The following is a 23888-nucleotide window of genomic DNA, read 5'->3' on the forward strand; positions in this document are numbered from 1 at the left end:
CCAACACAAAGTTGGGGGAAAACTGGGTGATTTCACACGTGAGACAAGCTGCAGAGCCAGGGAAGGAGCCTTTGTAACTACCGAAGCTCAAAACTGGCCAGAAAAACCTCTTTTCTGCTCAAAGCAGTGATGCCGCCAGAGCTGCGGTTTTACACCCGCTCCCATGTAGCCGAACAGCAGAGATGAAACAGGAGCCATGCTTCCAAGAGGCAAAGGCACTCCCGAGCACGAGGCAGCAGAGCAGCAGGTACAGCACCGGCACACACACCGGCATGCCTGGCACAAATCGGCCCCAACGGCTCCATCAGGGCAGCGCCCAGCTCTGGACATGAAGCATGGCCAGCGTTAAGTCACTGCTCGCCCGCAAGGAGCAGGGAAAAACTGACAGCAGCTGAGTAGTGGCCTGGGGCTGCCAAATTCCTCTGGAGAAGTGGGAAAGCAGGGATGCCTGCTGCGAGTGGCAGGAGACGTGACGCAGAGCCCCGGATCCCCATATGTTCCATTAGCGGCACAGGAGGAGCACGTCTCCCTGCAGACACCGGTTAAACAGACCCGCTCTGCCACACCATCCAACCCCGAGCTGGGTCCAAGGGTCCCTACAGCATTAAATGACATTGCCCACCGAAAATCCCTTCCACCTGGCTCTGCTCCCCAGCCTGACCTCCTGGGCGTCCTGCCCTCCCCTGCCTGCTCCCCCCCACAGTGCTGAAGGCGAGGTCACTTGCAGGACTGAAACTTCTTCGGAGGGTTCTGTCACTTAAAATATTTAATAAATAAAAGTCGCTGCGAACGCACCAACTGATGTGATGTGACATGCAGCTGGGGGTTGCCAACCAGCAGGGAGCGGGTGGCCTCGCTGGAGAGGGACCACTGAAAACCAGCTGTCAGTGCAGGTCAGCAGCAGACAAACGTGCCTGTGAAGGCACCAAGCCCATGTAGGGACACCTCAGGGTCCCTCTCCAGCTCCTGCAGTTGCATGTCACTACCCAGAGAGGTTCGGGGTGGAGCATTGCAGTGCCCACCCCTTGCCTGCTCCTCCCGCCCAGACCAAGATCAAGAGCTTCATGAGCTCCTGGCAGAGAGCACACACCAGCCAAGGGTGTCCTCCAACACTGCTGGCCAAGCTACTCCGGCACTCATCCTCAACATCAACCAGGCTGGTGGGGAACCAGGGGTGGGTAAGGAGAGACTTGTAGCTTGCTGGCATGCCCATCCTTAAACTGTTTTCCCCAAAAACAAGATAAGGCCAAAATCTCATCTATTGACATCAAAAAAAAAACCCCAAAAATCACCTCTTTTACTGGCATCAGAAACAGAGTGCGTTAAATTCAAGGTGAGAGGAGGGAGAATGATGGAATGTACACACAACACCACACACCCCAACGCCTACCAGCCCTGAGTCAACCAGAAACACTTGCCCAAAGCCATCTCTGATACTGCCCTCTCCTGCTCTCCCTTCTTCTTTTCCTGTGGCCATGAGCAGTGGCAGAAGACCTCAGCAGCACATGACAGGTTGGAAGAGACATCCCCCATGCCTCCTTTGGGAGAGCAGACTGCAAACACCCAACACACCCCCAAGCCCCATGGGGTTCCTAAAGGAGAAGAAAAACTCAATCCACTATGTAGCACTCACGGATATGAGTGACAGACAATGAAGACAACACCGTTGAGGGCTTCCTTGGTCATAGGATAAACCAAGCCAGAGCAGCATTTGAGTTGTGTTTTGTTTCTAAGAGGGGAATATAAGTAGGATGGGACTTGTTTCTTCGCCCTCATTTCCAAACCCTGCTGCTGGATGGCTATCACCAGTGGGATGGTTTGTCATCAATTCCCCACCTTGAGTGAGGCCATAATGCTGAGGTCAAAAAAACGACAAAAGCAAGAAAAATCCAGAAAGGTAAAAACTCTTCAGCAGGAGTCTATCTGCACCACCCACCCTGAGCATCCACACCTCCCCAGGGTTTCCCACCATCAGCCACCTCCCCACCCCAACCAAGTACCACCCACTGGAGATGTTACTGGTCTGTGGCTACACCCCCACCGGAGGTATCCAAGGGACAACCACTGCCCCTAGCTACACAACCAGCGGGCACCGGGTGGTAGCGAGGTCCATCTGCAGTGCATAAGCCACACGTGACCCGACCTACAGCCTGGCTTGGTACCCGTGCAGACACATGCAATGGCTCCCAAAACACTTCCCCCAGAGTCCATATCCTTACGCCAAGCCCCTGCCAGCCCAGGGCCCAGCAGCCTGTCATGCTGTCAGCTCTAGTCTCGTCTCTGCCATCAATATAAATTAGCACGTCAAATACTCTATGACTCTCAAGGGCTTTTTCTGCCCACCCCCCTCCCCCCCCCCCCCGCCCGTTTTTATTTGATGCACGAGGATCTCTTAACAGCAACATCAGACAACCTCCTGCCTTCCTGGGAACTCTACAGACCTATATTCAAGTGCATGTGGGCTTAAACTGAAGGTCATCCCACCTAGCCAGGCAGCTGAGGCACCACCTCTCTCCCCAGCACCCCAAACCTCTCTCAAGGCATCCACAAACAGATCCCCATTGTCACCTTGGGGCACAGGAAATGGGAAGGAGGAGGATGGAGAGTCCCCTCTCCCAGAAAGCCACAGGCATATGGCATATTCTGCACGGTGACCCACTGATGCAAGGAGGGAAGAGATCATCTGCATGAGTCCTTCCAGACCCACATGATGAGACATTGAGGGCAGCAAAGTCCCCAGTTGGTGGTGATAAGTTCTGGGTAAAGGTATCCTGCTCCTTATCCTCCCTGGGAAGATGGACATCCTTGGGCAGTGGTCTTCAGCCTGTGGTCCCCAGAGCTCACAGAAGACCAAAGGAGTTCAGGAAGACGAGCAAAGCTACGGTTGAGGAACATCACCAGCAAAGAGGGCTGGGCATCTACAGTACTTCCTAGACCCCCAGAGGAAAACCTCAGGCCGGAGATGCTGCTGTGATCCAGTCTCACGCACACACGCAGATTGCAGCCTGGACCGCTCACACACAACAAGCTGGTATTTAAAAAGGCTTCATTCACAGACCCCAAAATAAACACAACTAAATCAGCCAGGAGAAAGAATTTAAGTGGAAAAACATCCCAATAATTGAGCCCTCTTTGCAAGTGTTTTACCAGCTGCCAACCCCAGACCCCTGACACAGCCAAGCAAAAAGATCGCTCCACGGTTTCACCTTTAAATCACAAACTGGGATGGGAACACAGTTCGACAGACCGTCATTTATAACAACTCTGAGAAAAGCGATGTCAACAGACCCAAGCAAAGCCAGCAGCCACGGCAGTGCGGTGAGGGGAGCACGATGGAAAGACGAGGTGCGGCCATACTCAGAAGGGCGCTGGGCAGCGAGGCTTAGCTGCCCCAAAGGACCACGTGGAGGTTCCCAATTCCCCATAGATAGAAAGCGGTTCACATTAAGAAGCCGTTCAGGCCCACTGGGTAGCGGAGGAGAGTCTGAAGGATGGCACAGATCCCGGACACATCAGCTGGGGGAAACCTCGGTGGCACCAAGGAGAAAGGAGTGTTCAGCGAGTATTTCTGCGATGGATTTAGGACAAAGCCAGACAACACAGGCAGAGGACGCGGGTGAAATGTTTGCTCTTCCATGGGAAGATATAACACACGGCTCACCGGTCCAGATAACGTACATTTAATACATGCTGAAGTCCCAGGTGACAAGCCGTCTGCCTGTCAAAGGGTGATCTCTGGCCAGCTGGAGATGCTAGGAAGTTCCAGGAGAGACAGCAGCCTGTACCTGCCAGTATTGAAAATGGGAAATAGCTGACTTGGGCAAGCACAGGCTGGTCAGGCAAAGACTGAGCCACAGCAAAATAAATGGATGGCTGCAACCGGACCAGATCACCAGGAAGCAAAGGAGACTGGCATAATTAATGCCAACCAACACTTGCTTACAGCTGTCAGATCCTGTTGTCAAATGTGATTTATTTTTACGGGGATCGCAGGCTTGACTGATAAATAAACCACTGCTCATGTCACTCATTCGAACAGAGGGAAGACATAGGACTTGGTACCATTTCCCATTTTTAATCAAGAAACTACAACTCCAAAGGACAGTGGCACATGTCTGAAGTCACTGTTAGCTGGCTCAGAACAAACCCATGATGGGGGGGTCCGTGGCAGGGGACAAAATCTCCCCCAGAGGTCTGTGCACCACAGCAATAAGACCATTGCTGAAATAAAGCATCCATTTGTGCTACTGACAAGTCAAAGAACTTTCTAAGATGAAAACAGGTCCAAAAAAGGATCCCGGAATTAAGATTGGAAAATCCAGAAAATACTGGAAAATATGCCAGTGGAAGACTTTACAAGCTCTGTATATTTAGTTTATCAAAGAGAGAGGCAAGAGGTGACTGCATCCTAAACTGCCATAGCTGAGAAGCGGAGCACAGCTCTCTCTAAGCCAGCGGCCTAAGGAATAACATGTTTCGCTGGCTGTAAACAGGAGCAAACCATGTCCTTCTAGCACCGTACAGGTTACAAGGGAATAACCCACTCCCAGAGCTGTCAGAAAGGGTCTCCACCAGGGAAGAGCTTTGCAGGAGCTCTCCTTTGCATCCAGGAGTTGGGACTGATGGGTCTGACCGGCAGCTCTGGCGTGGGGCAGGAGTGTACGCCCTGGGAAAGTGAGGCATACCTGCCTGGCAGCTGGGAGAGGCATCGGCAGGAGCTATTACGGAAGAAATGCTTTCTAGGGACACTAAATAACCCCAGTCTATGCCTTAAATAACCCATGCTCGGAGCAGCGAGCCAGCAGGCTCTCCTGGGCATCTCCAAAGGCAATTCTAGCCAGCAAGTCGCTGCTGCCACCAGCCTGCCATCCCAGGGGAAGGATGTCCTCTTACCTACCATGGACGGCTGCATCCATTTCCCCACAGTTCCTGAAAGAGTCATGGAAACGCCAGCTCCTGAGCCCCATGAGAGCCAGGGAAGTGAGGAGGCACGCTGCAAGGTCAGCCTGACCACAGCGCCTCCTGCTCCATGCCAGTCCATCTCCCTTCCGTCTCTAACGAAAAGAGATTCCGCCATCCTATTTATTTTTTTAATTATTGTTATCAATTTTATTTTTACTCTTCTGAAGCAGCATCAGGCTGGGACACACAAAGCCCAGGCTGCTGAAAGCCAGCACCACTGCACCCGCACTGCTCGGGAAACCCGAGCCATGGACATCCCCAGTAACTTCAGCACGGCACCAGCGAGTCCAGAGGGAGCCACTCTCCTGCTCCACGTCCACCAGCCTTTGGTCTCGGGGGCCCAACATCCCCAGCAGTTAACCTCAGGGGATGCTGCAGGAAGGACCCTAGAGGGCCACCTTCCAGCTCTGCCCCAGACTTCCCCACCACATCTCGCTGTCCTGCTCCCTCAACCGGTCCCCAGACCCTCAGCTTCTTTACCGCACACATCTCCTCCAGTCCCCTTCTCTTCCCTTTCCCCTCCCCTATTCTTCAGCGTCTCTAAAGCTTTCTCCACCCTCACTCCCCACCTTCCACCCCTCTCCCTGCCTCCTCCACCTCCCTCTCCATCCTCTGCTCTCCCACACCTCCTTCCTATGACTAGGCGGCCATGCCATCCTCCCTCCACTTCAGATAATGCCCTCTCTCCACGGGAGCCGTTGTTTCATCTCTACTGCTGAGCCCCCTTTCATGGCTCCTGGCTTTTGCCATCCCACCCGCTTCCTCCCTGCTGCCACCGGGATGGGAGGGCAGCGGGGAACCTGCACGTTTGATGGGCCTGACCCCCAGCTCTCATTAACAGCACTCTTCTCAAGGCAGGCACAGCATGAAATAAATAAATAAAGCAAATCTCTGTCTCACTGCTGTCTCGGGTTGCTTAAGGGAGCCGGGTGCCGGGGGTGGGATGAAGGATGCTATTTGGAGAAGCTGTCTCCATGGCAACGCCCATTCCCACCACCAACCGGCACAGGTCACCTGTTTCCATGAAAGTTTCCCCCCCCCTCCCGCCCCATCCCTCCACCCCAGCAAGTGTCAGCCCAGTCCCAGGGCGGTCCAGCCCAAGGGAGAAGCGTCAGGGATGCTGCTGGCATGGCTACAAACAGCCTCCAAAGTCCCCCACACCACGTCAGAGAGAGCCAGGGCATCCCCACTGTGCAGTGTGTGGGGACCAGCAGCACCCACCGCCTCTGCCCCATGCCAGCCAGGCAACCCATCGCCTCCCTGCCTGCATCCCCACGGTCAGTCTAACACAGGCAGAGGGGCCACGCTCTGCTGTGGGACTTGGGGACGGACGCAGGCACGCACCCTGACACACATGCTGTTGTCCCCTCCCTCCGCACGCATCCCTGGGTGCTGCGTTTCCATGCGATTTCAGTTATGTATTTTAATTTGAAATCGTCCGCTCCCATTAAATGCTGCCAGGTGCTCCCAGAACAACCCGTGGTTCCCATTTTAGCTCTAACAACTCCTGTCTCTCATGCGACAGATGCACTTGCCGGGACCTTTCCCCAGGTAAGGCAGCGTCAGCCCCACGTCGCTGAGCGCTGCCGCAGCCCCAACCTGATGCTCCCACCCACGCCAGCCCCCTCCCCGCACGCCCACACGTCCGCTGCAGGGCTGGCAGCAGTGCCCGGTACCCCCCGCACCAAAACAGCTGGAAGAGCTCCAGGAAGAGACATAGAGAGGATGGAGCGAGAAGATGAGAACGAGGAAATGGTTCTGCTCTCCACCAGCTCCCCAGCACGGGGAAGGGACGAGCAGCAACAGTCTCACCCACTGCTGGTGTTAATGCATCTTCTGCCGGTACCAGCCCGCACGTGCCTAAGGCCAGGGCGGACAAGCGGGTCAGCAGAGAGCCCCCACCTGACATTCTGGGGTTGGTACGCAGGCAGCCACCCTGCGGCACAGCGCAGGCTGGAGGGATTCACACGGTTCACCCACAGGGCTGGGAGTTTTGCCAGGAAAAGCAAGTTTATAAATAGTGCATTTCAACACGAACAAACGAAAGCAGCAGAACTCGACAGTCAGATAAGCCAGGGGCTGAGCGCTGGGCCCTCCCCAGCATCCTCCCCCTCCAGGAGGGACCATCCCTTCCCTCCATCGCCCGGCTGGCCAGGACCACCCTTGCTCTCTGGAAAGCCTGCATCTGGAGGTGTGTGTCAGATGTGCTGCTTGGGAACACCCTTGCCACAGCTGGTCTGGCAGCCAGAGCAAGGTAGCAGAGCCGGCTTCAAAAAGACCAGAAACAGAGGGGATGGCCACCTGCTCCGCTCAGGGGCAAGGGCGAACACAGCCAACAGCAGCCAGCTGCCCAGCCAGGGCCAAGGGCCACAAATTTCAATGTATTGCTTGAAAGTCTTCATAAGCCCATGGGCCAGAAGAAAGTTTCTAACTTCTCCTCCCACTCCTGTGGAAGACAGCTGCCCCGCGGGTGAGGCTGCCACTTGAAACAGAAGTTTCATGGCACGATGCGTTACACCGAAGGGGCACATACCTGCCAGATCCTAACAACAAGCAAGACGCTCAAGGGGAAAACCAACTTTTATCTCTGCGTTAAAGAGAAAAGCAGCAAGTTGTCAGATGAGAACTTGCTTCTCGTAAGCACAAAACAGCAAAGACACCCCTGCGCCTTCAGAGCGAATGGGAGGACATCCCTGCTGGGGAACTACCTGCCAGATTGCAAAAGGAGCAGATCTTGATGGTAGTGCCCAAGGGAAGAGATCAAGAGATGACATGTCGGAGCAGCCCCATCAGCTGTCAGCAAGAGAAGCCTCTGACAGTCCACCAAACACGTGCAATGCTCTTCATGCCACACTTTCTTACCTTGATGTAGGTGTCAAGGGCTGGGTGGACACGGTTAACTGCTAGATGGATGGACAACGGTGTAGTGAATGGGAAGGTGGCCATAACCACATGGCTGGGAGCAGGGAAGGAGAAGATCTTGAAGCCATACTTCTGGAACCGCTTGATCTGCTCTTCTGATGGCTTTGCATCTCCCTCGCTCAGGATTCGGCCTATGGCAAAGCGGCACTTCTCCGGAGCCACCTGATTGAGGGAGACAGACAGCATCAGAAGAGAGAGGTTTAAGACCTGCCAAAATCTCAACCTGCTGAGCATGGAGGCAGGAGACCACCAAGAACCAGGGTAAATGCTATGGCCCAGCACGATCAGGCACACCAAACCATCTGCCCTAACCAAGACTGATCCAGGCCCAAACTGTCCCCCCAGCCTAAGCTCACAGCCCAGTGTGGAAGGTACTGCTCCCCTCCTTGGGGAGCAGAGGGACTTGCAGCAGAGAAGAACTAAACCCCACTGGGCTGCTCACCCAAACCCACCCCGCGTGACAGCCACTGCAGAAAGTGTCTCTCCTGACCCCACCATGAGAGATCCAACTGTTGAGACATCATCGTCGCCGTCCCCATCTGCAGGACATCCCTGCGACTCCAAAGTGGAGCTAAAAAGAGATGCAACCACAACCTGCCAGCTTGCCTCCGTCCCAGCCCCAAGGAGATCACCCTGCAGGGGCACCTGCCCCCAGCAGTCATCCGGACACGCAGCCCACCAGCATGGGCCACCAGCACTAAGTCAGAAAGAAATCCAGAGGCTGCCAGGTCTCACCTAAGCAGGCATGCTCAGTCTGGCACAGTTTTAGGAGTGGGGAAACTGAGGCACATAAAACTTGCATGCAGTCACCAAGCTCTCTGTAGCAACACAAAGAGAAACACACCTCCTTGCATCCTGGGCCCCAACAACATGCAAAACATAAAACATGCTCTCTTTCCAGATCTGGGGATGCCTCCCATTAAGACAGGATACTGTGGGGCTCCCAGCCCAGCAAGGGGGGTGCTCAAGGCTCTGCTCCCGGTACAGTGACGGCCCACAGGACTCTGGCATCTCCACACCAAAGTTGACCCAGGCCACAGTTTCATTTCTGGTTTTTAACAAAATCCCACCACTCGAGTTCATGTTTGCCCATGGCACGAGGCAGGAACATAGCAGGGGACAGGAGAGCCCAGCAACTCCCGCCGATACCACCTAAGGGCATGATGTGCCTTCCTACCGCTGAGATCGGAGCCCAGCTCCCTCCTTTGTCCCCAGCAGAGCTGCTGTCCTTTGCACCCCCAAAGAGATGCTGGAAGGAGCCAGCAGGCAGAGACAAGGCTCCTGCCCCCAGGGCACACTGGCCTAAGAAAGGAGCCCAGGGGGCAGAGGAGGCACCAAGTAAGGGGGCATCATCCAAGTGCTCGTGCTTCCCTGCCACTTGCTGTCAAGCCTGCTGGATAGTGAGACAATGCGGCAGCCAGCACCCAAGAGCGGCAGACGCACAAGTCTGGCCACCTTCTGCCACCCTCTTCTGGTGAGTGCTGAAGAACCAAAGTCTCCAAACACCCACCACACAAGGCAGCAAAACTCACCAGGACCAGTCAGGATGCCCGACAGCAGCAGCAAGACAGACAGACACGCTGCAAGCACTGGCATCACAAAGCTCTCGTGGGGATGACGGGAGGCAGAGAGGGTGCACACAAGGCCAGTGTGTTACCACTTCCCATCCCCACGTGCCCCCCAAGGACTCCCCCAAGGGGATCTCCACTCTGCTGTCCCCAATCTCATCCCTGACTCTGCCTGTGCTCACCAACGCCTTCTCCTGCAGCATAACTACCCACATCGCACTGCTTGTCCTCCCTTTCTCTTAAACACCCTTTAATGCTGCACGGCAGGACCATCCTGGAGGGGAAACACAAGCAGATGTAAATAGGAAGGAAGAAAACAGGGTGTCAGAAGCAGCAGCAGCCATCAGGCTGGGGACCGACGTGCCTGACGGCTCGCTCTTGCCCTCCTGTGCTGCAAGAGGGAGCTGCAGACAGGGCTGGGCCGAGCATCGCTGCTTTGAGGACGGGAAGGAGAAGCAGATCCACCCCAAAGACAGCAAGAGGCAGCAGTAAAAGGCATCCAAGGGGAAAGGTCCAGATGAAGCAAAGAGATAAGGGAAATCTAGATAAAATTCCTTTAAACACGCCATCTCCACTTGCATCCTGAGCAAAGACAGCCCACCCCCAGCCCCAGAGCAATCAACAGAGCAGGCAGCATCACTGGGGCCAGGCGCGTTTGCTGCCTCCCTTCTCCTTTTAACTTTCGTTTTCATAGCATGCAGCCCCGCAGCCACTTTCTCAAGGGCAGCAGCAAGGCAGATTTGCTTCTTCCCCTGCCTGGCAAAGCCTGTCTCAAGGGAGGGAAGGAAACAATCTGGTTAAAACCAGCCTTTTCCCTAACAAATTCATCCTTTTGGGGTGGCCTCTGCTCCCTCAGGCACCCCAACAGAGAAGTTCTAGAAACAATTAGTTAACCTATTCATCTACAGCTTTGCCTATGGGAGCAAAACCCATTCCTGCATTCAGAAAGCGTTTTGGCCTCATCCATCCAACGCTTGGGCACAGGCCGGTGTCTGAGCACACGAACATGTGCACTGCAGGCGAAAGGCCCTAGCACGTGCCTACAGCTGAATATGAGCAGAAGCGCTTGGCTGGAGCTGAGCACAAACACGTCTGCCACATCCAGTCCTTGCTGACAAGTTATTTTTGTTCCTGGCAGAGGTGGGAGAAGGAGGGAGAAGTCCTCTGGGCTGCTAAATATTAAATAAAAAGGAAAAAGAAAAAAAAAGTGCAAATTAATATTAATCTTGTCCATTAAAACACATAAAACATTGCTGGCAGCGGCTTGGCAGCACTCAGGGAGCATCCTTGTGTGAATGCCGGAGAGGCAGGAGCCAGCAGGGAGCCCAGGGATGCCAGTGACAGCGGCCACCCTGAGGCGTGGTGTGACCCCAAGGCAGCCCACAGGCTCCAGGCCACAGGGCCCCCCCAGCCCCACTCCAGGCCGAGAGCCAGCACACAGCCACTGCTCCCCAACTCTGGCATTCCCGTCCTCTCTCCTCACAAGAGCCTCCTTTGCCCAAGAGTCCACCAGCACAGCAAATGCCGCACTGACACCTGCAGGTCATCAACCCCTTCCTGCCACAGCCCCGTGGGCACCAAACCCCCCAGGAGCCGGTGGCCGAGAGCCAGGCTCCAGGCGACTGGCCAGAGCCCACCGGCACTCAGCCAGGGACACCACAGGACACAGCGGTCAGCGAGCACGTTCTGCTGCCTGATGACAAAAGGTCTATTTTTGGTGACAAGTCAACATTTGTGGTAGGTGGCCAGCTCTGGGCGGACCAGCCTCTGCCAGAGGATGCTTCACTGAGGTCAGGAGAGCACTGAGAATGAGGAGGAAGAGGAGGAGGTCATCTCCTCCTCCCAGGGGAAAGGCAGCCTGGGTGACCAATCCCACCTCACTGGACCTCCAGGACTGAGAAGCCAGCAGTGCACCCCATCTCCTGTTCCGTGCCACCATGGCTACAGCAGGTACAAGCACACAGGGGCATCCCAAAGGACGTCGGGGTGTTCAGTGCCTGAGCCAGCACACCAGGCACGAGCATTGCAGCTGCCCACCAAGCGATCCACACAAAACTGGCCCCTTCTTTACCTGCTCAGAGGCAAGGCAGCCCTCTGCCCAAGGACATCCTCACTCCCAGCACCCTACCTGGCCTGGCCTGCCTGTCAGTGACACGCAGATCAACCAATTCAGGAGCCACAGATCAGCCTGGAGAAGGTCCCACCAGCACTCCAGCTCCTCTGGTAGAACCCAGGTCTGATGGCGTGCTCAGGGGTGTCAGGCGAGAGGAGGCTCCTGCTGCCGTACGGAGCCCCAGGCACCACAGCTACATCCTGCACGGCCCTGCTGTGCCCCAGCCACTACTGTGCCTATGGAGGCAGGAGGCTAGGGTTGATGTCACCTGCCCAATGTCATGAGCAAAGACAGCCCTTCCAGAGAAGGGCAAGGTCTGCAGGGCTGCCTGCCAAGCCTTTGAGGGCAGGTTAGGTTCCCGTCACAACAGCCAACTGCATGGCCTCCAGAGCTTGGGATGGCTGGACACAGAGATGCATTATAGGCTTTGTTGGTCCCCGAGAGCTTCCAGCACCCTCCAGGCTCACTCCACACATGTGCAGCACCCAGAGCCCTCGCTGTGCCCATCCTAGAGCACCACCTGTCCAGCAGGCTCCAAGAGGGAGGCAAATCCCCAGCATGACCACCAGGATCTCCCAGCCTGACGCACCGACTTGGGGCCACACACCCTCCATAACATCTAGAGACCCACATGAATTCACTACCATCCTTCACGAGGGACCCACCATGAATTGTAGCTCCCCACAGTATCCTGCCCTGTGCAAGGAGCTCCTCTCGCACACCAGCTGAAGGCACCCACACCCCACACCGGATCAGTGGCCAGTCCATGGGCAAGCAAGTACAGACCCCTCAGCAGGGGTGGAGGGAAGAGGGTCTCCAGATCCAGGAGCATGCTGTAGTCCAGACTGGGCACCAGCTAGGCCACCAGGCAGAGGTCCCAGAGCGCCTTGACCACAACAGACCAAGAGCTGCCTCCACCAGATGAGCCCTGAATCCAGAGAAACCTCCCCCAGTCACTGAGACCAAGACGGGCCTCCTTGGCCACCAGGTGCCATTCAGCCATGCTGGCAGAGAAGGTCTTCCCCTCATGAGAGGTCCAACTGCAAAAGGAGAAACAGATGGCTTCCAAAACCCTGGATGGCCACCGGAGACACAGAAACACATTCTGCAGCTCCACTGCCTGCTCCAACTGCAGGGTAAGGGCAGAGACACAACAACTGCAGGGAAGAGGAGAAAAGAGACAGGACCAGAAAGAGGAGGCAGCTTCATCCTGCATGGACACCCCAACTTTCCAGGGTCACGTAGGAGCCGCTCCTTCCCAGCAGGGAAACCACTCCCTGTGCCTGCCATGGCAGGAGTCACAAATATCCTTATCAGGATCTGTGGGCCCCAGCAGTAAAAGCTTTCACTAGTCCGTGCTTTGGCAAACAGAGAGGCAAGGCACAGCGCCCAAGCAGAAGGTCTGCAGGGCAACCACAGGCATGCCCACATGACATCCCTGGAGCAGGGCAGCACCAAACACGGACGCTGAGCCCTTCTGACAGCACCAGCTGCCCAGCTCTGCCCCCAGAGACACTGAGGGAAGACGCAGTAAAACCAGGGTTCTCAATTCCAGAGGAGGACCTCGACACGAGGACAAGGACACAAATTAGTGGCCAATTCCCCCAACACTTATCCTCACCCCATGGCTCCCATCCCTCACCCACTCCAAACACAACACTTTTTGTGGACAAAAGTCTTCAAGCACATCTAGCGGAACCCTGCCTCTGTCTGGCTCATCATGGAGAGGACACGTCCTCCCCGCCACCCTCCTTCCCAGGCCAGGAAGAGGCACTGCAGGGAGGCTCTTCTCTGTCTCCCATGATCCAGAAGCAAAAACTGGAAGGTAAAGATAAGTCAGCTTGTCACAGGATAAAAAGACACAAAGTGTTTGAGTGCACCAGGCTCTGCTGAGCACAGTCAACTTAGTGTTTTCTCGCCTCCGATACCTTCCTGCCACAGCGCTCCAAGGAGCCGCTCAGCACTACGTTTTCATGTACGAGTTCCCTCTAAGCTGGTCCAACCCTTGGGAACACCATTGTGCAAGCAACAATGCTAGTACACGGCCCATGAGGGTTCCTAAAGCAGGGCCAGTCTCCCCCAGAGCAGAAGCCCTGGGCGAATGCTATCAGCCCAAGCACCGTGCCCCACGCCAGCCCCCAGCACACGTGCCCAAGCACACACAGAGCGCTTCAGGCCACCCCGCCATCCCTCCCCCCCACAGCATTCCTTCACAGTCACACTAGCTACTGCAGAATTACCGGGTAGCCAGGCTGTCTGCCGCGGACAAATGCCCACATGCCATCATCCGGAGACCCCAGTGCCACCGAGCATCAGCAGCCAGGCTCCTCACCCCCCAGCAAGTTCTGGTGCACTTTTGCCTGCTCCTTGTCCTGGACTGTACCCGCTGGAGTACTCAGCTCTGGCTGGCAGCCATCAGGCAGTGCACTTTCTGCTCACCCCTCAGCCTGAAGAGCATCATGGAGTAACTGTTTCATCAGACAGGAGCCCTCAGCATGCACCACCTGAGGTTTCAGTAAGAACTCTCAGGGGATGCAAGGACTACAGGGAAGCTCCAAAATACATGAGAGCACTAGAAACAAGAGAAGGAGTATGGATGAGGACATAGGAAGCTGAAGAGACCATCTGCTTTGAAACACAAAGGTGCAAGTCCAGAAGGAGCCTCAGCTGCACTTCCTGCAGCCAGGAGATCTGCCAAGGAATGCCTCACCTTGGGGTCATAGACGTTGGCCTCTGCTCCATAACCAGATCCGTTTTCCTGCTGATAACTTGTTCAGCAGGAGCTATCAGAAGATAGCAAGATTCACTCAGCCAATGCCCTCCAGGATTATCCAAAAAAACATCTGCTTTCAGCCGCCTTTCCCCACAGAGCATCCTCTGCAGATCTGGGAAAACTTGTGAACCTCAGTGCACATCTTCAGAGGATGAGCTTCAAGTGCCTGAAATAGAGTCAGGAAGCATCCCGAGCCGGGAAAACGGTGCTAACCACAATAGCTTGCCAGCCCCACCGGGCACACCTTACCGTGTGAGGGTTGTCGTAGTAGACGCCGATGGAGCAGAGCTTTGAAGAGATGCTGCAGCCGTCCGTGAAGAGCTGCCCAGATTCCCCATACGGGCCTACCCTGAACTTGTAGGCCAGCGTGATGCTGCCGAGAGGCGGGGAGCCAGCACTCACAACCACCTCCGTGAAGAGCCCCGAGTAGACAACGAAACCGAAGACAGTCAGCAGCAGCAGCACGACCAGCGCCGCGATCAGCCCAAGGAGCACCCAGTCGGACATGATGGACACTTGGTGCTCCAGGTTTCCTGATGGACTAGTGGCGAGAGGAGAGAAGAAAAAGGAGGGGAGTTAAGCTAGCACTTGGATAAGCAATTGCTCTCTAAAGCTATTTATTTGCAGCTAAAGACACCCCCTTCCAACTCCTCTTATGTGTGAAGCTCAAAGACAGTGGAAATCCCCTAGAAACCTCCTGTATATTAGTCCCATGTTGCATCAGCCTGTTCCAATTGGTCACCAGGTACAAATTATACTGCTTCAGCACCTCTTGGGAATGAGGTGGTTATGGAGGGAGGATGGAGAGGCATCATCCCCATCTCCCCAGAACCAGCCACACTGTTCACGTTCAGCCCCGCATCCAGGAGAGACTGAAAACTACCTCAGGAGCCTGCATCACTCAACAAATCAACAGATAGACAGCACTGGGCTAAGGATCAGGGGACCGTAATAAAATAATTTATCATTTCTAGATACCAGACCCAACATGGTGACCAGGGCATCCCCTTTGTCAAAAAGTCTAGAAGCCCAGGCCTTTAATGACCCGAACAAGGACCACGCTGGTTCAGAGCTGAGCCCTGCATCCAGATCCAAGTACCCAGAGAGGCTCAGAGGAAGCTGAAGATGCCAGAAAAAGCATCCCCAACACACTTAGGTGGAACAAATTACCGGTATTCCTTTTAGATGGCTTTTTTTAACCTAAATGAGTTCTTATAACCCCAACCAAGGCTTCCTGTTTTGTTTGCTGCCTTTTCTCTCTCGCGCTGACTGTGGGACCCAGCAGCCTTGCGAACGCCTCCTGCTTGTTTTCACCCACCAAGTGCAACCGCTCTGGGGAGTCGCAACCCAACCCAGCGCAGGAGAGTTGTTTGTGTTTTATTCTCCCTTGAAACACAGCTCTGATCACAAGGATTGGCTGCGATGCTGCCCTGGGACTTTGACCGGAGCTAGGTTTGAAAGCGAAGATTGAAGTAAACAACTCACTTTTACCTCCGTGTTATAAACACACTTTGTCCAAAAAAAAGTTGCTCACAGCAGCTGCTGCTCGCTCAGCTTTATGGCAAGAGAAAAAGCCACATCCTGGTAGGAACTGCAGGCAGCTCCGCTCTGCTCGACCCCGTCGAGGAGCGGTTTAGCCAGACCAAGCCCTGTAGAGCCAGCACCGCTCCTGGCACCACCAGGCTGGGGACTGGATCGCGCCATGGCCCTACTCACCTGAAAAACCAGCTCAGCCCAGAAACGGTTCACGACATCTGCCCCACAGGGGTGTGGGATCCGCCGCGCTGCAGCAGGAAAAAATAAATATCATTGCTTCCTTTCAAACTCACAAGGTCAAAAGCAAAACAGAGTGACGGCAGAGCACCAGAAAGGCGCCCCGTCGGCTCTGACCTGCTCCCCAGAGGAGGGGTGTCCCGAGGAACACCTTCTCCCACAGGACCCTGCAGGCTGAGATTTCTTCCCAAAACTCTGCGGGTGAATGCACGGGCACCGAGAAACACAGAAATTGGGATGGAATGGTGAAGGAGGGCGACGTCCTGCAGCTGCCTCTGCTGGCGCATCCCACCCCGGGCTCCCCCGGGACACCCAAGCCGCAGCGGGTGCTGCTCCCAGGGGACCTCGCAGCCGAGCGCTCCCGGACCCATAGCCTGGCTGGAGCTATACATCCATCCCGACTCCCAGCAGCGCCTCACCTCCTCCCTATAGCCAACACAGATTTATTACTTCAAATCACGGTTTTGGCGATTCTCCCCGAGCTGCCAACAGCCAGCCTGAGGGCCCTGGAGACGGCCAGCCCCAGGGGAGAAGAGGGTATTTTGGGCTATTCTTCCCGGTTCCCGTGGCTCGTTTCCTGCCGGTAGCAGGCACGGGCCCTTTCCCACCTGCCCTCCTCACGGGCAGCAGCAGCAGAGCTCGCCCGGCCCCTGCCCAGCCCGGAGGCCGTTTCACTCCGGTGCCCGTGCGGAGGGGAGGGTTTGACCCGAGCGGCCCCAAGTGCCGGCAGCGGGAGGCACCCGGCCCTGCCTGCCCGGACCCGCGGCTCCCGGCCCTGCCTGGCGGCGAGCGGCGCCCTCACCACCAGCGCAGCCACCGGCTGCAACTCCCGCCGCCGGAGCGGGGAGGGACCCGCCGAGCCGCCGCCGGGCCCGGCCGGCGCCCACCGGCTCCAAGCAGGCCGCGGCCTGGGGCGGGGGGGACCGGAACGGAGCGGAGCGGTGCTGGTCTGCCCGGCCCCGACACCGCCCCCCACGCAGAGACGCCCCCCCGCCCCGGTAACGGCCGGAGGGATCGCGGCGGGTCCCTGCACTCCTCACCCGGGGCTCGCCGCTGACGGCCGGGCCGGAGCAATGCCGGCGCCTCGCTGGCCCCGCCCCGCCGGGACCGCCCCGCCGCCGGCAGCGGCGGCTGCGCGCGGACACCGGGGCGGGGCGGGGCGGGGCGGGGCAGCGGGCGGGGCGGGGCGCTGGGCCCTGCCACTGGCGGAGAGAGGAAAGGGGCGGGGCCTCCGGCGGGGGGCGGGGCTGGCCTGCTGGGACTGCGGGAGCGCCCTGGGGGGTTGAGCGCGCCCCCTGGCGGGCGGCAGTAGGGCACACCCCCGCCGAGCGGGGTCCGACGCGCTCCCTGTCGGTGCGGCGGGGCCCGGCCCGGCCCCGCTCCCGGCCGCCCCCCGGCCCTTCCCAGGACACCCACGGTCCGGGAGCCCCTCACTGCGCGGCGCAGGAGGGCTGTGGGTGCAGGGCCTGCAGGCCCGCAGCCCATCTTGCCCCCGAGGCCCAGCGGCAAGACCAGCTCTCCCCTCACGTACAGCTGGACGTGAACGGTAAACGACGACGATATGTACTCCAGCTTCTCCTGTGCCAGGGCTGCGGCAGTGTGGCACGCGTCCCTGCTGGATGAGCTGCCCCAGGCTTTGGGCTCCGTAACAGCCGGAGCCGCCGGTCAATGGTCTCGGTCCCTCAGGCGCTGGATACGCCGGTGCTGCAGCGCTGGAGGAGGCACCGGCCACACGTCATGGCCCTGACCACAGGCCTGGCCGGTCGGGGCAGTGGGCAGAGCTGCTCTTCAGCGTCAGGGCCCTTCGCACCAAACCCGGAGACGGTTTTGAGCTCGCAGGTTCCCACAGGAACGTCGCAGGGGCTGTGGCAGCCTGGCAGAAACAGCGTGGCCTCTGCCCGTGTTCGGGCTTTCCCACTGCCCAGCTGGAGGGAAAACCAGCTGAGAGCTCAGCGGGCACGAATGGCACCAGCCAACAAGGGGGAGCACCAGGAGAGATAAGAAAGAGTTAGGTGTTTGTTTCATTCAAGGGTTTTGGGGCTTGGGCCAGATATTCTCGGCTCGTTTGTCCCTCCCTCAGCCTGGTGCAGGTGTGGGGCACTCCACAGCAGCGGCCAGGAGGCTCACCGCTTTCCTTTCCATCAGCTGGGCTTTATCACCCAGAGGGCAACCACATTAACTAGTTGCTGAAGACCAACAAAACTTCAGCCAGACCAGGAGCTCGTCAGGAGCACCACCATCTTGCACGCCTCTCCCCACCCCAAGCTCTGATGTGCTCGGACAACTGTTACGAGGCAGCTTCACAGCCTGCTCCCACTTCGGGACACCCTCGGGAGCATGCCCCGTCCTGCAGCTCCCACACAGAGGACGCAGCACCACAGAGCGCCAGTGCTCAGCCCTCAGCCTTTGCTGCTTCTCAGACAACTCCTCAGGCCCCCATTTCTTTCCAAGGAGTGGCACCAAGCACAGTACCCAAGAGGAGCAAGCAGCCTTCCCACCTCCTGCTCCTCCTTCAAGAGAGACAGGCTAGAAGGACAGAGACATAATTTCCTCCTTTTCTTCCCCCTGTATAAAAGCAATCTTCACACCTCCCTCTACACCAAGCTTTCTCCAGCCTCTTCAGCCCTCTTAGCAGGGAAAGTTTGCTGGTACACCCAATAACCCACCACCTCCAATAACCGAGCCACCTCCAGACACAGCGACAAGAAGCAGCGGAGTTTGCTGCCGTCTCTCCTGCTGTGGTTTCACATCCGTTTCCCACATATGTCCCAACCCCCTTTGTCGGGGCTGTTTGCAGCGGCAGTTCTAGGCACTGCTTTTCACCCATGTGAAGCCAAAGAGCTCATTTATGAACAGTAGTTTGAAATACTGTAATACTTGCCTTTCTCCAGCAGCTTCCTAGTGAGGATCTCAAGCCTTTCTGTAAACCGCAATTAGTTAAACCTCAGAGGCCCTCCTTCTATTTGGTGTTACAGCTCTTTTGCAGCTGGAAGAAAATATTTCAGCTTGGTTACGTGTCTCGTCTGGAGCTGTGCTGTGAATCACTGGCAGGAAGAGGAACAGAACTCAAAAGCTCTTTAACTGCCAGCTCTGGCCATCAGATGCTTCTCTTTCCTCCAGCCTTGCAGTTATTTAACTCGGCACACATCTAATACTTAACACAAACCTTTTCCCATTACAACAGCAAACGCTAAAATTCAGGTCTCATTTAACAGCTTCATACCTTTGCTCAAACTACCTCGAGGCGGAAGGATGTAAAACATGAGCTCTCTGGTGGGCTCCCAAGTTGTCCTCACCTGCTCAGCACTGCTTAGCCACACCGCACACCCACCGCTGGCCTCTGACGGTGCCAGCCGGACGGGCCAGCTCTCCAGCAGGGGTCCTGGGTGGCCAATATGGTGGACACTTGGTCCCAGCAGACTTGTTCGGGCGGTGCTGGGCCGCACGCGTCTCTGATGGTGTATGCAGATCAGCCCATTCTCATTTAATTCTCTCCCAGCGGCAGACAGCAACGGAGGTGGGCTGTGAGCAGGAGCAGATGTGGGCAGGCTGGCCTTGCACGGTCCCACCTGTCCGGCTTCCCGCAATATTTCCAAACACTTCCTCTGGAGACATGGGGGTGAGTAGAAGGTTCCCAATACACTTTTATTTAGAACTAGCGTGTACCTGTCTTTTCTTGTGTGTGCACTGACTTCAGTCTCTGGTGAGTTTTATTACTTTAGGGGGAACCATCTCATTATTATGGCTTTTATTTTGCTGGGATAAATTTAAAAAAAAAAAATTGTGTTCTTACAAATCATTCTCCATTCCCCTTTTCTATACTTATTCCATTTTGACTTCATATTTTAAAAGAGGAATGCACAGAATTAGACAGATTACTCCAGGTATTTTGCTAGGCCCTTTGTCTTAATCCTGACTTCTGTCATGGGAAATTTCCATGGATACTACAAGGAAACTTTCATGAAGTTATGGAAGAAAAACTTTTGTAGGTCATAGCTTATGAGCTCTTCCTTTTGCTATCAAAGCACTGATCAGCAGATTAGAATTCTGCACCTCTGATTAACAGCTATTTAGCGAGATACTGAAGTGGTTTTTATTTAACAAATTGTGATGGAGCTTTCATCTCTTCCTTTCAGATGTCACATCATCTCTGGTAACTACTGTGAATGATAAGCAGACATTCAGACTCACCTCCCCAAGGCCAGCAATCACATTTGTACATCGCTTTGATTTTCTGTGAATAAAAGATCCCTTATGAGTCTGGCAGGATGCATTATTCATCTTGAACTCTCCTGAAAATCATTTTAAACCGAGATCAAAATCTTGGTTTAAATCTCAATAGCTCTGGTAGTGGAACTAGAGTGCACAACTTTGACTCACGACCAAACAGGTCTGGTCAAATTCCTCCTGTGATGCCAGGCAGGGGCCAGTCCTCAGAAGGGATCTCTTCTCTACCGCCGTGTTCTGTTCTCCTCAAATCAGTAGCGATACTTTTCACAGATAAAGATGTTTGTGTTCAATCCAGAGGGGAGTATCTCCCTTTACCTGTGCTGTGAATATTTGTACCTCCTACTACAGTGTATCACACACACATAAAGAACAGGGCTATACACATCTTTTCCTGGTGAAAAACTTATTTTATAGGGACATTTACATTGAAATAATCTCTTAATTTCTCCTCCCGTGGTATGCCTTCAACTTTCATTATTTTAGCAGCAATCATGTACTTCCTTCTTCATCCTGAGGATGATGTTACGTTGTCTTTAAGGTACAGAAGAATACACATCCACAAACCAGGCTTTTCTGTCTTTTTTTTCAGCCTCCTCTCTTGTACATGAAGTCTAGATTAAGTTTAGATTTTTTTTTCTCGCTGCAAACATGAGATATTTTACCCAGAGTGTTTTTCCATTTTCCAGACAGACAGGAACAAGGAGGGAAGCACGAACACACTACGCTCTGTCTCTCTGGGAAGCACGAACACTTACAAAAAGTGCTGGGTTTAATGCAGTCTTGTCAACAACCTCAGTCTCTACAGCAAGTGACACTTTAGACTGTCATCCAGCATTTTTAATGAGGGATCCCCTAACAGGCTTCAGGGATTTCAACAGGATTTTAAGAGCCTTACACAATTGCATTCTAACCAGAGAGGAGCTGACGTTCCACACAACAAAGCAGCCCAGCGGTAATGACACCAACAGAGCTTTTCATGTCAATGGTTCTCCTTTAGTTTTACAAGAGCGACTGCAGAAGGAACAAACATGAACATTTGTCCCAATCTTAACTGCTAGCTTCAAAACCAGAAAATGAATTTCTTATAGCCATGTTGTGCTCCTGTTTTTAATGCACAAGTGTAAATAGCGCTTTTAAAAACCTCTCTAGCAGCTGTGTAAAGAATTACATTACAATGACAGCTCCAAATTTAAAGTTGAAAGACATTTTTGTTTTGAGATTTTCATCTCCTTCCTGGCAAAAAACTGTCTTGAAAAAATACTTCACGAGCGAAGGGCCACTAATGTCATTAAGGGACTGGAGCATCTCTCCTATGAGGAGAGGCTGAGAGACTGTGACTGTTCAGACCTGAGACGCTGAGGGAGATCTTACCAATGTGTAATAAATACGTGAAGGGAGGGTGCAAAGAGGATGGAGCCAGGTTCTTTTCAGTGGTACCCAGTGACAGGAGAAGGGGCAATGGGTTCCCTCTGAACATCAACACACACTTTTTTTTACTGTGAGAGTGACCAAGTGCTGGCACAGGTTGCCCAGGGAGGTTGTGAAGTCTTCATCCTTGGAGATATTCAAAAGCCATCTGGACATGGTCCTGGAAAATTAGCTCTGGGTGACCCTGCTGGAGCATGGGGGTTGGACAAGACGATCTGCAGAGGTCCCTTCCCACCTCAACCAATCTGTAATTCTAAACTGGAGACCTCCATACAAGATACCTGCGCTCTTCAGGGATGAAACCAGTAACAGCGAGACTTGAACAAGCTTCTTCCCATTCAGCTGCACGAGCTGGGACTGGCATCAATCAATGAGTTTTAGGTAGACCATGGATGTAGGTTACAGTGCAGCTGCATTGGTTCCAGTTCAGTCACAAAGGCCCCTCCAGGCCAAAATTCTCTGTAGGCACCTATTCCTATTTTAGGCTAAGGTAAGCCATGCCTCAGTTTCATCTCTGCCTTTCTACACTAGGAATCTAGACAACTAACTCAGGCAGGGATATCTAAGGAAAATTGAGAGAATTCCAGCCATTTTGTTGACTGCTGGAAAAAAATCTACCTGGGGTGCAGATCACAGCTCAGAATTGCTGTGTTTTGTTGCAGTCTTAATAGACAAAGCCAGAAGAGGGTAAGGACTGAGACGCAGTCCAGAGAAATGAGAGAGGAGCAATGGTGGACAAACGTGTCACAGCTTGTCAGAAGTATTTTGTGACACTTGAGTGCAGAACAGCCTCAGCATAAGGGACCAATCGAGCAGAAAGCATATAAACTGCTAAAGCACATTTTCTGCTGAAAGCTGGCAGCTTTTCTGACCAGGCTGTTTTTCAGAAACTGCTGCTCTAATCTGTAAAGTCAGAAATTGAGTTGAGGTGAATCTCCAAATAACAAAATGATATTTTGGCTCAACATTGTATTTTGTCTTTGGCTTCTGCAGGTAAGTCAATTTCCCAAGATTTTAGAAGTTTATGAGGCAGTTCCGAGATTTAACTGTTCCTTGCTGCCATTCAGGGGTCAGTCTAGCCACATCTGAGCTAGCCTTACGGAGTCCCTCTGAAGTTTTGAGAGAGCAGGAGGGTCTTCAGCCCTGGCATATATGGCCTTACCAAATATATTGACATGACAGAGGTACACCGTGGTTGTTAACACAGAGCCATCCACACGGGACATCCATTTTGTTCCTCCTTGCCCTGAGCACATCCCTGTGTTTTTCTCTGTTCACTCCAGTACCAGCAAAGGTCCTATTTTTGTGACGAAATGCCAGAGGCTGGGGAGGGCCAGTGACACACATCCCACAGGGACTTGTGCCAAAACTCAGAAGCCTAAAAGCAAGCCTTTTTCCCATTTCACTGTGAAACTTTTGCTCCTCCCATACGAGAGGGGAATTAAGTCCATCACCGGGAAAAGACATTTTTTCCAGATAGATACAGCCCTTTCCTGAGTTACTCAAGCTAAAATATTCTTAAAAAACCCTCATCATGAAATGGAGAGATTAAGTCCCAGGCTTATGCCTTGATTTTTCTTAGGGAGGTTTTTGTGCAATTCTACATTAATCTGAGAAGAGTTGCCTGGAGCAAGGGCTCCTGTTTGTCCAAGTGATCAATTTCAAACTCTCAAACTGAAGTCTACCAAGGCTCTTCATACAATCCCCACATTTCAATATGAACAATTTTAAAGGAAAACTTCCAGAAATCGCCATTCTGAGTTGCAAAAGCTTTGAATTCACAAATATTTCAGTGTCTCAGGGACAGTTCTGTGGCAAATTTGAGTGTTATTTTCCTGGAATAAGTGATCAAGTGAGCTGATGTGAGTCAGTTACCACTGTAGAAGACACACAAGATTTACCATTCATTCAGATCAGCTCAGAACCATTAGCATTAAGCTGAGGTGGAGGAAAGGCTGCTGATTTCTAGCACCAGGGGAAAGATGAACAGGGTTTGGAGGACTGAATGGGGCTGAAAAGAGATTCTGTTTCATATAACATTTGATATTACTTCCTCGTTTAGCCTTAGCCAAGTAACAATCCATCTTTCTTGGGCACAAAGCAACACTCCAAAATCAGA

General features: G+C 54.1%; 1 protein-coding gene across 2 annotated transcripts in view; it reads right to left on the reverse strand.

The window, feature by feature from the left end:
* The window catches only part of TEX264 (testis expressed 264, ER-phagy receptor), a 42689-nt gene extending 25430 nt beyond the window's left edge, over nt 1-17259 (reverse strand). The window contains exons 1-4 of one of the 2 annotated variants that reach the window (XM_054216353.1): nt 17152-17259; nt 16055-16122; nt 14588-14879; nt 7825-8046 (exon numbers count right to left, since the gene is read on the reverse strand). In XM_054216353.1, the coding sequence (XP_054072328.1) occupies nt 7825-8046; nt 14588-14845 (480 nt within the window). In that variant the 5' untranslated portion in view covers nt 14846-14879; nt 16055-16122; nt 17152-17259. Of the gene's footprint in view, nt 1-7824; nt 8047-14587; nt 14880-16054; nt 16123-16228; nt 16546-17151 lie in introns of those variants that run through there. The other variant, XM_054216354.1, reaches the window with a different exon arrangement.
* Nucleotides 17260-23888: the final 6629 nt, after the last annotated feature.

The sequence above is a fragment of the Rissa tridactyla genome, chromosome 10 (assembly GCF_028500815.1).
Source record: "Rissa tridactyla isolate bRisTri1 chromosome 10, bRisTri1.patW.cur.20221130, whole genome shotgun sequence".
NCBI classification, from domain to species: domain Eukaryota; kingdom Metazoa; phylum Chordata; class Aves; order Charadriiformes; family Laridae; genus Rissa; species Rissa tridactyla.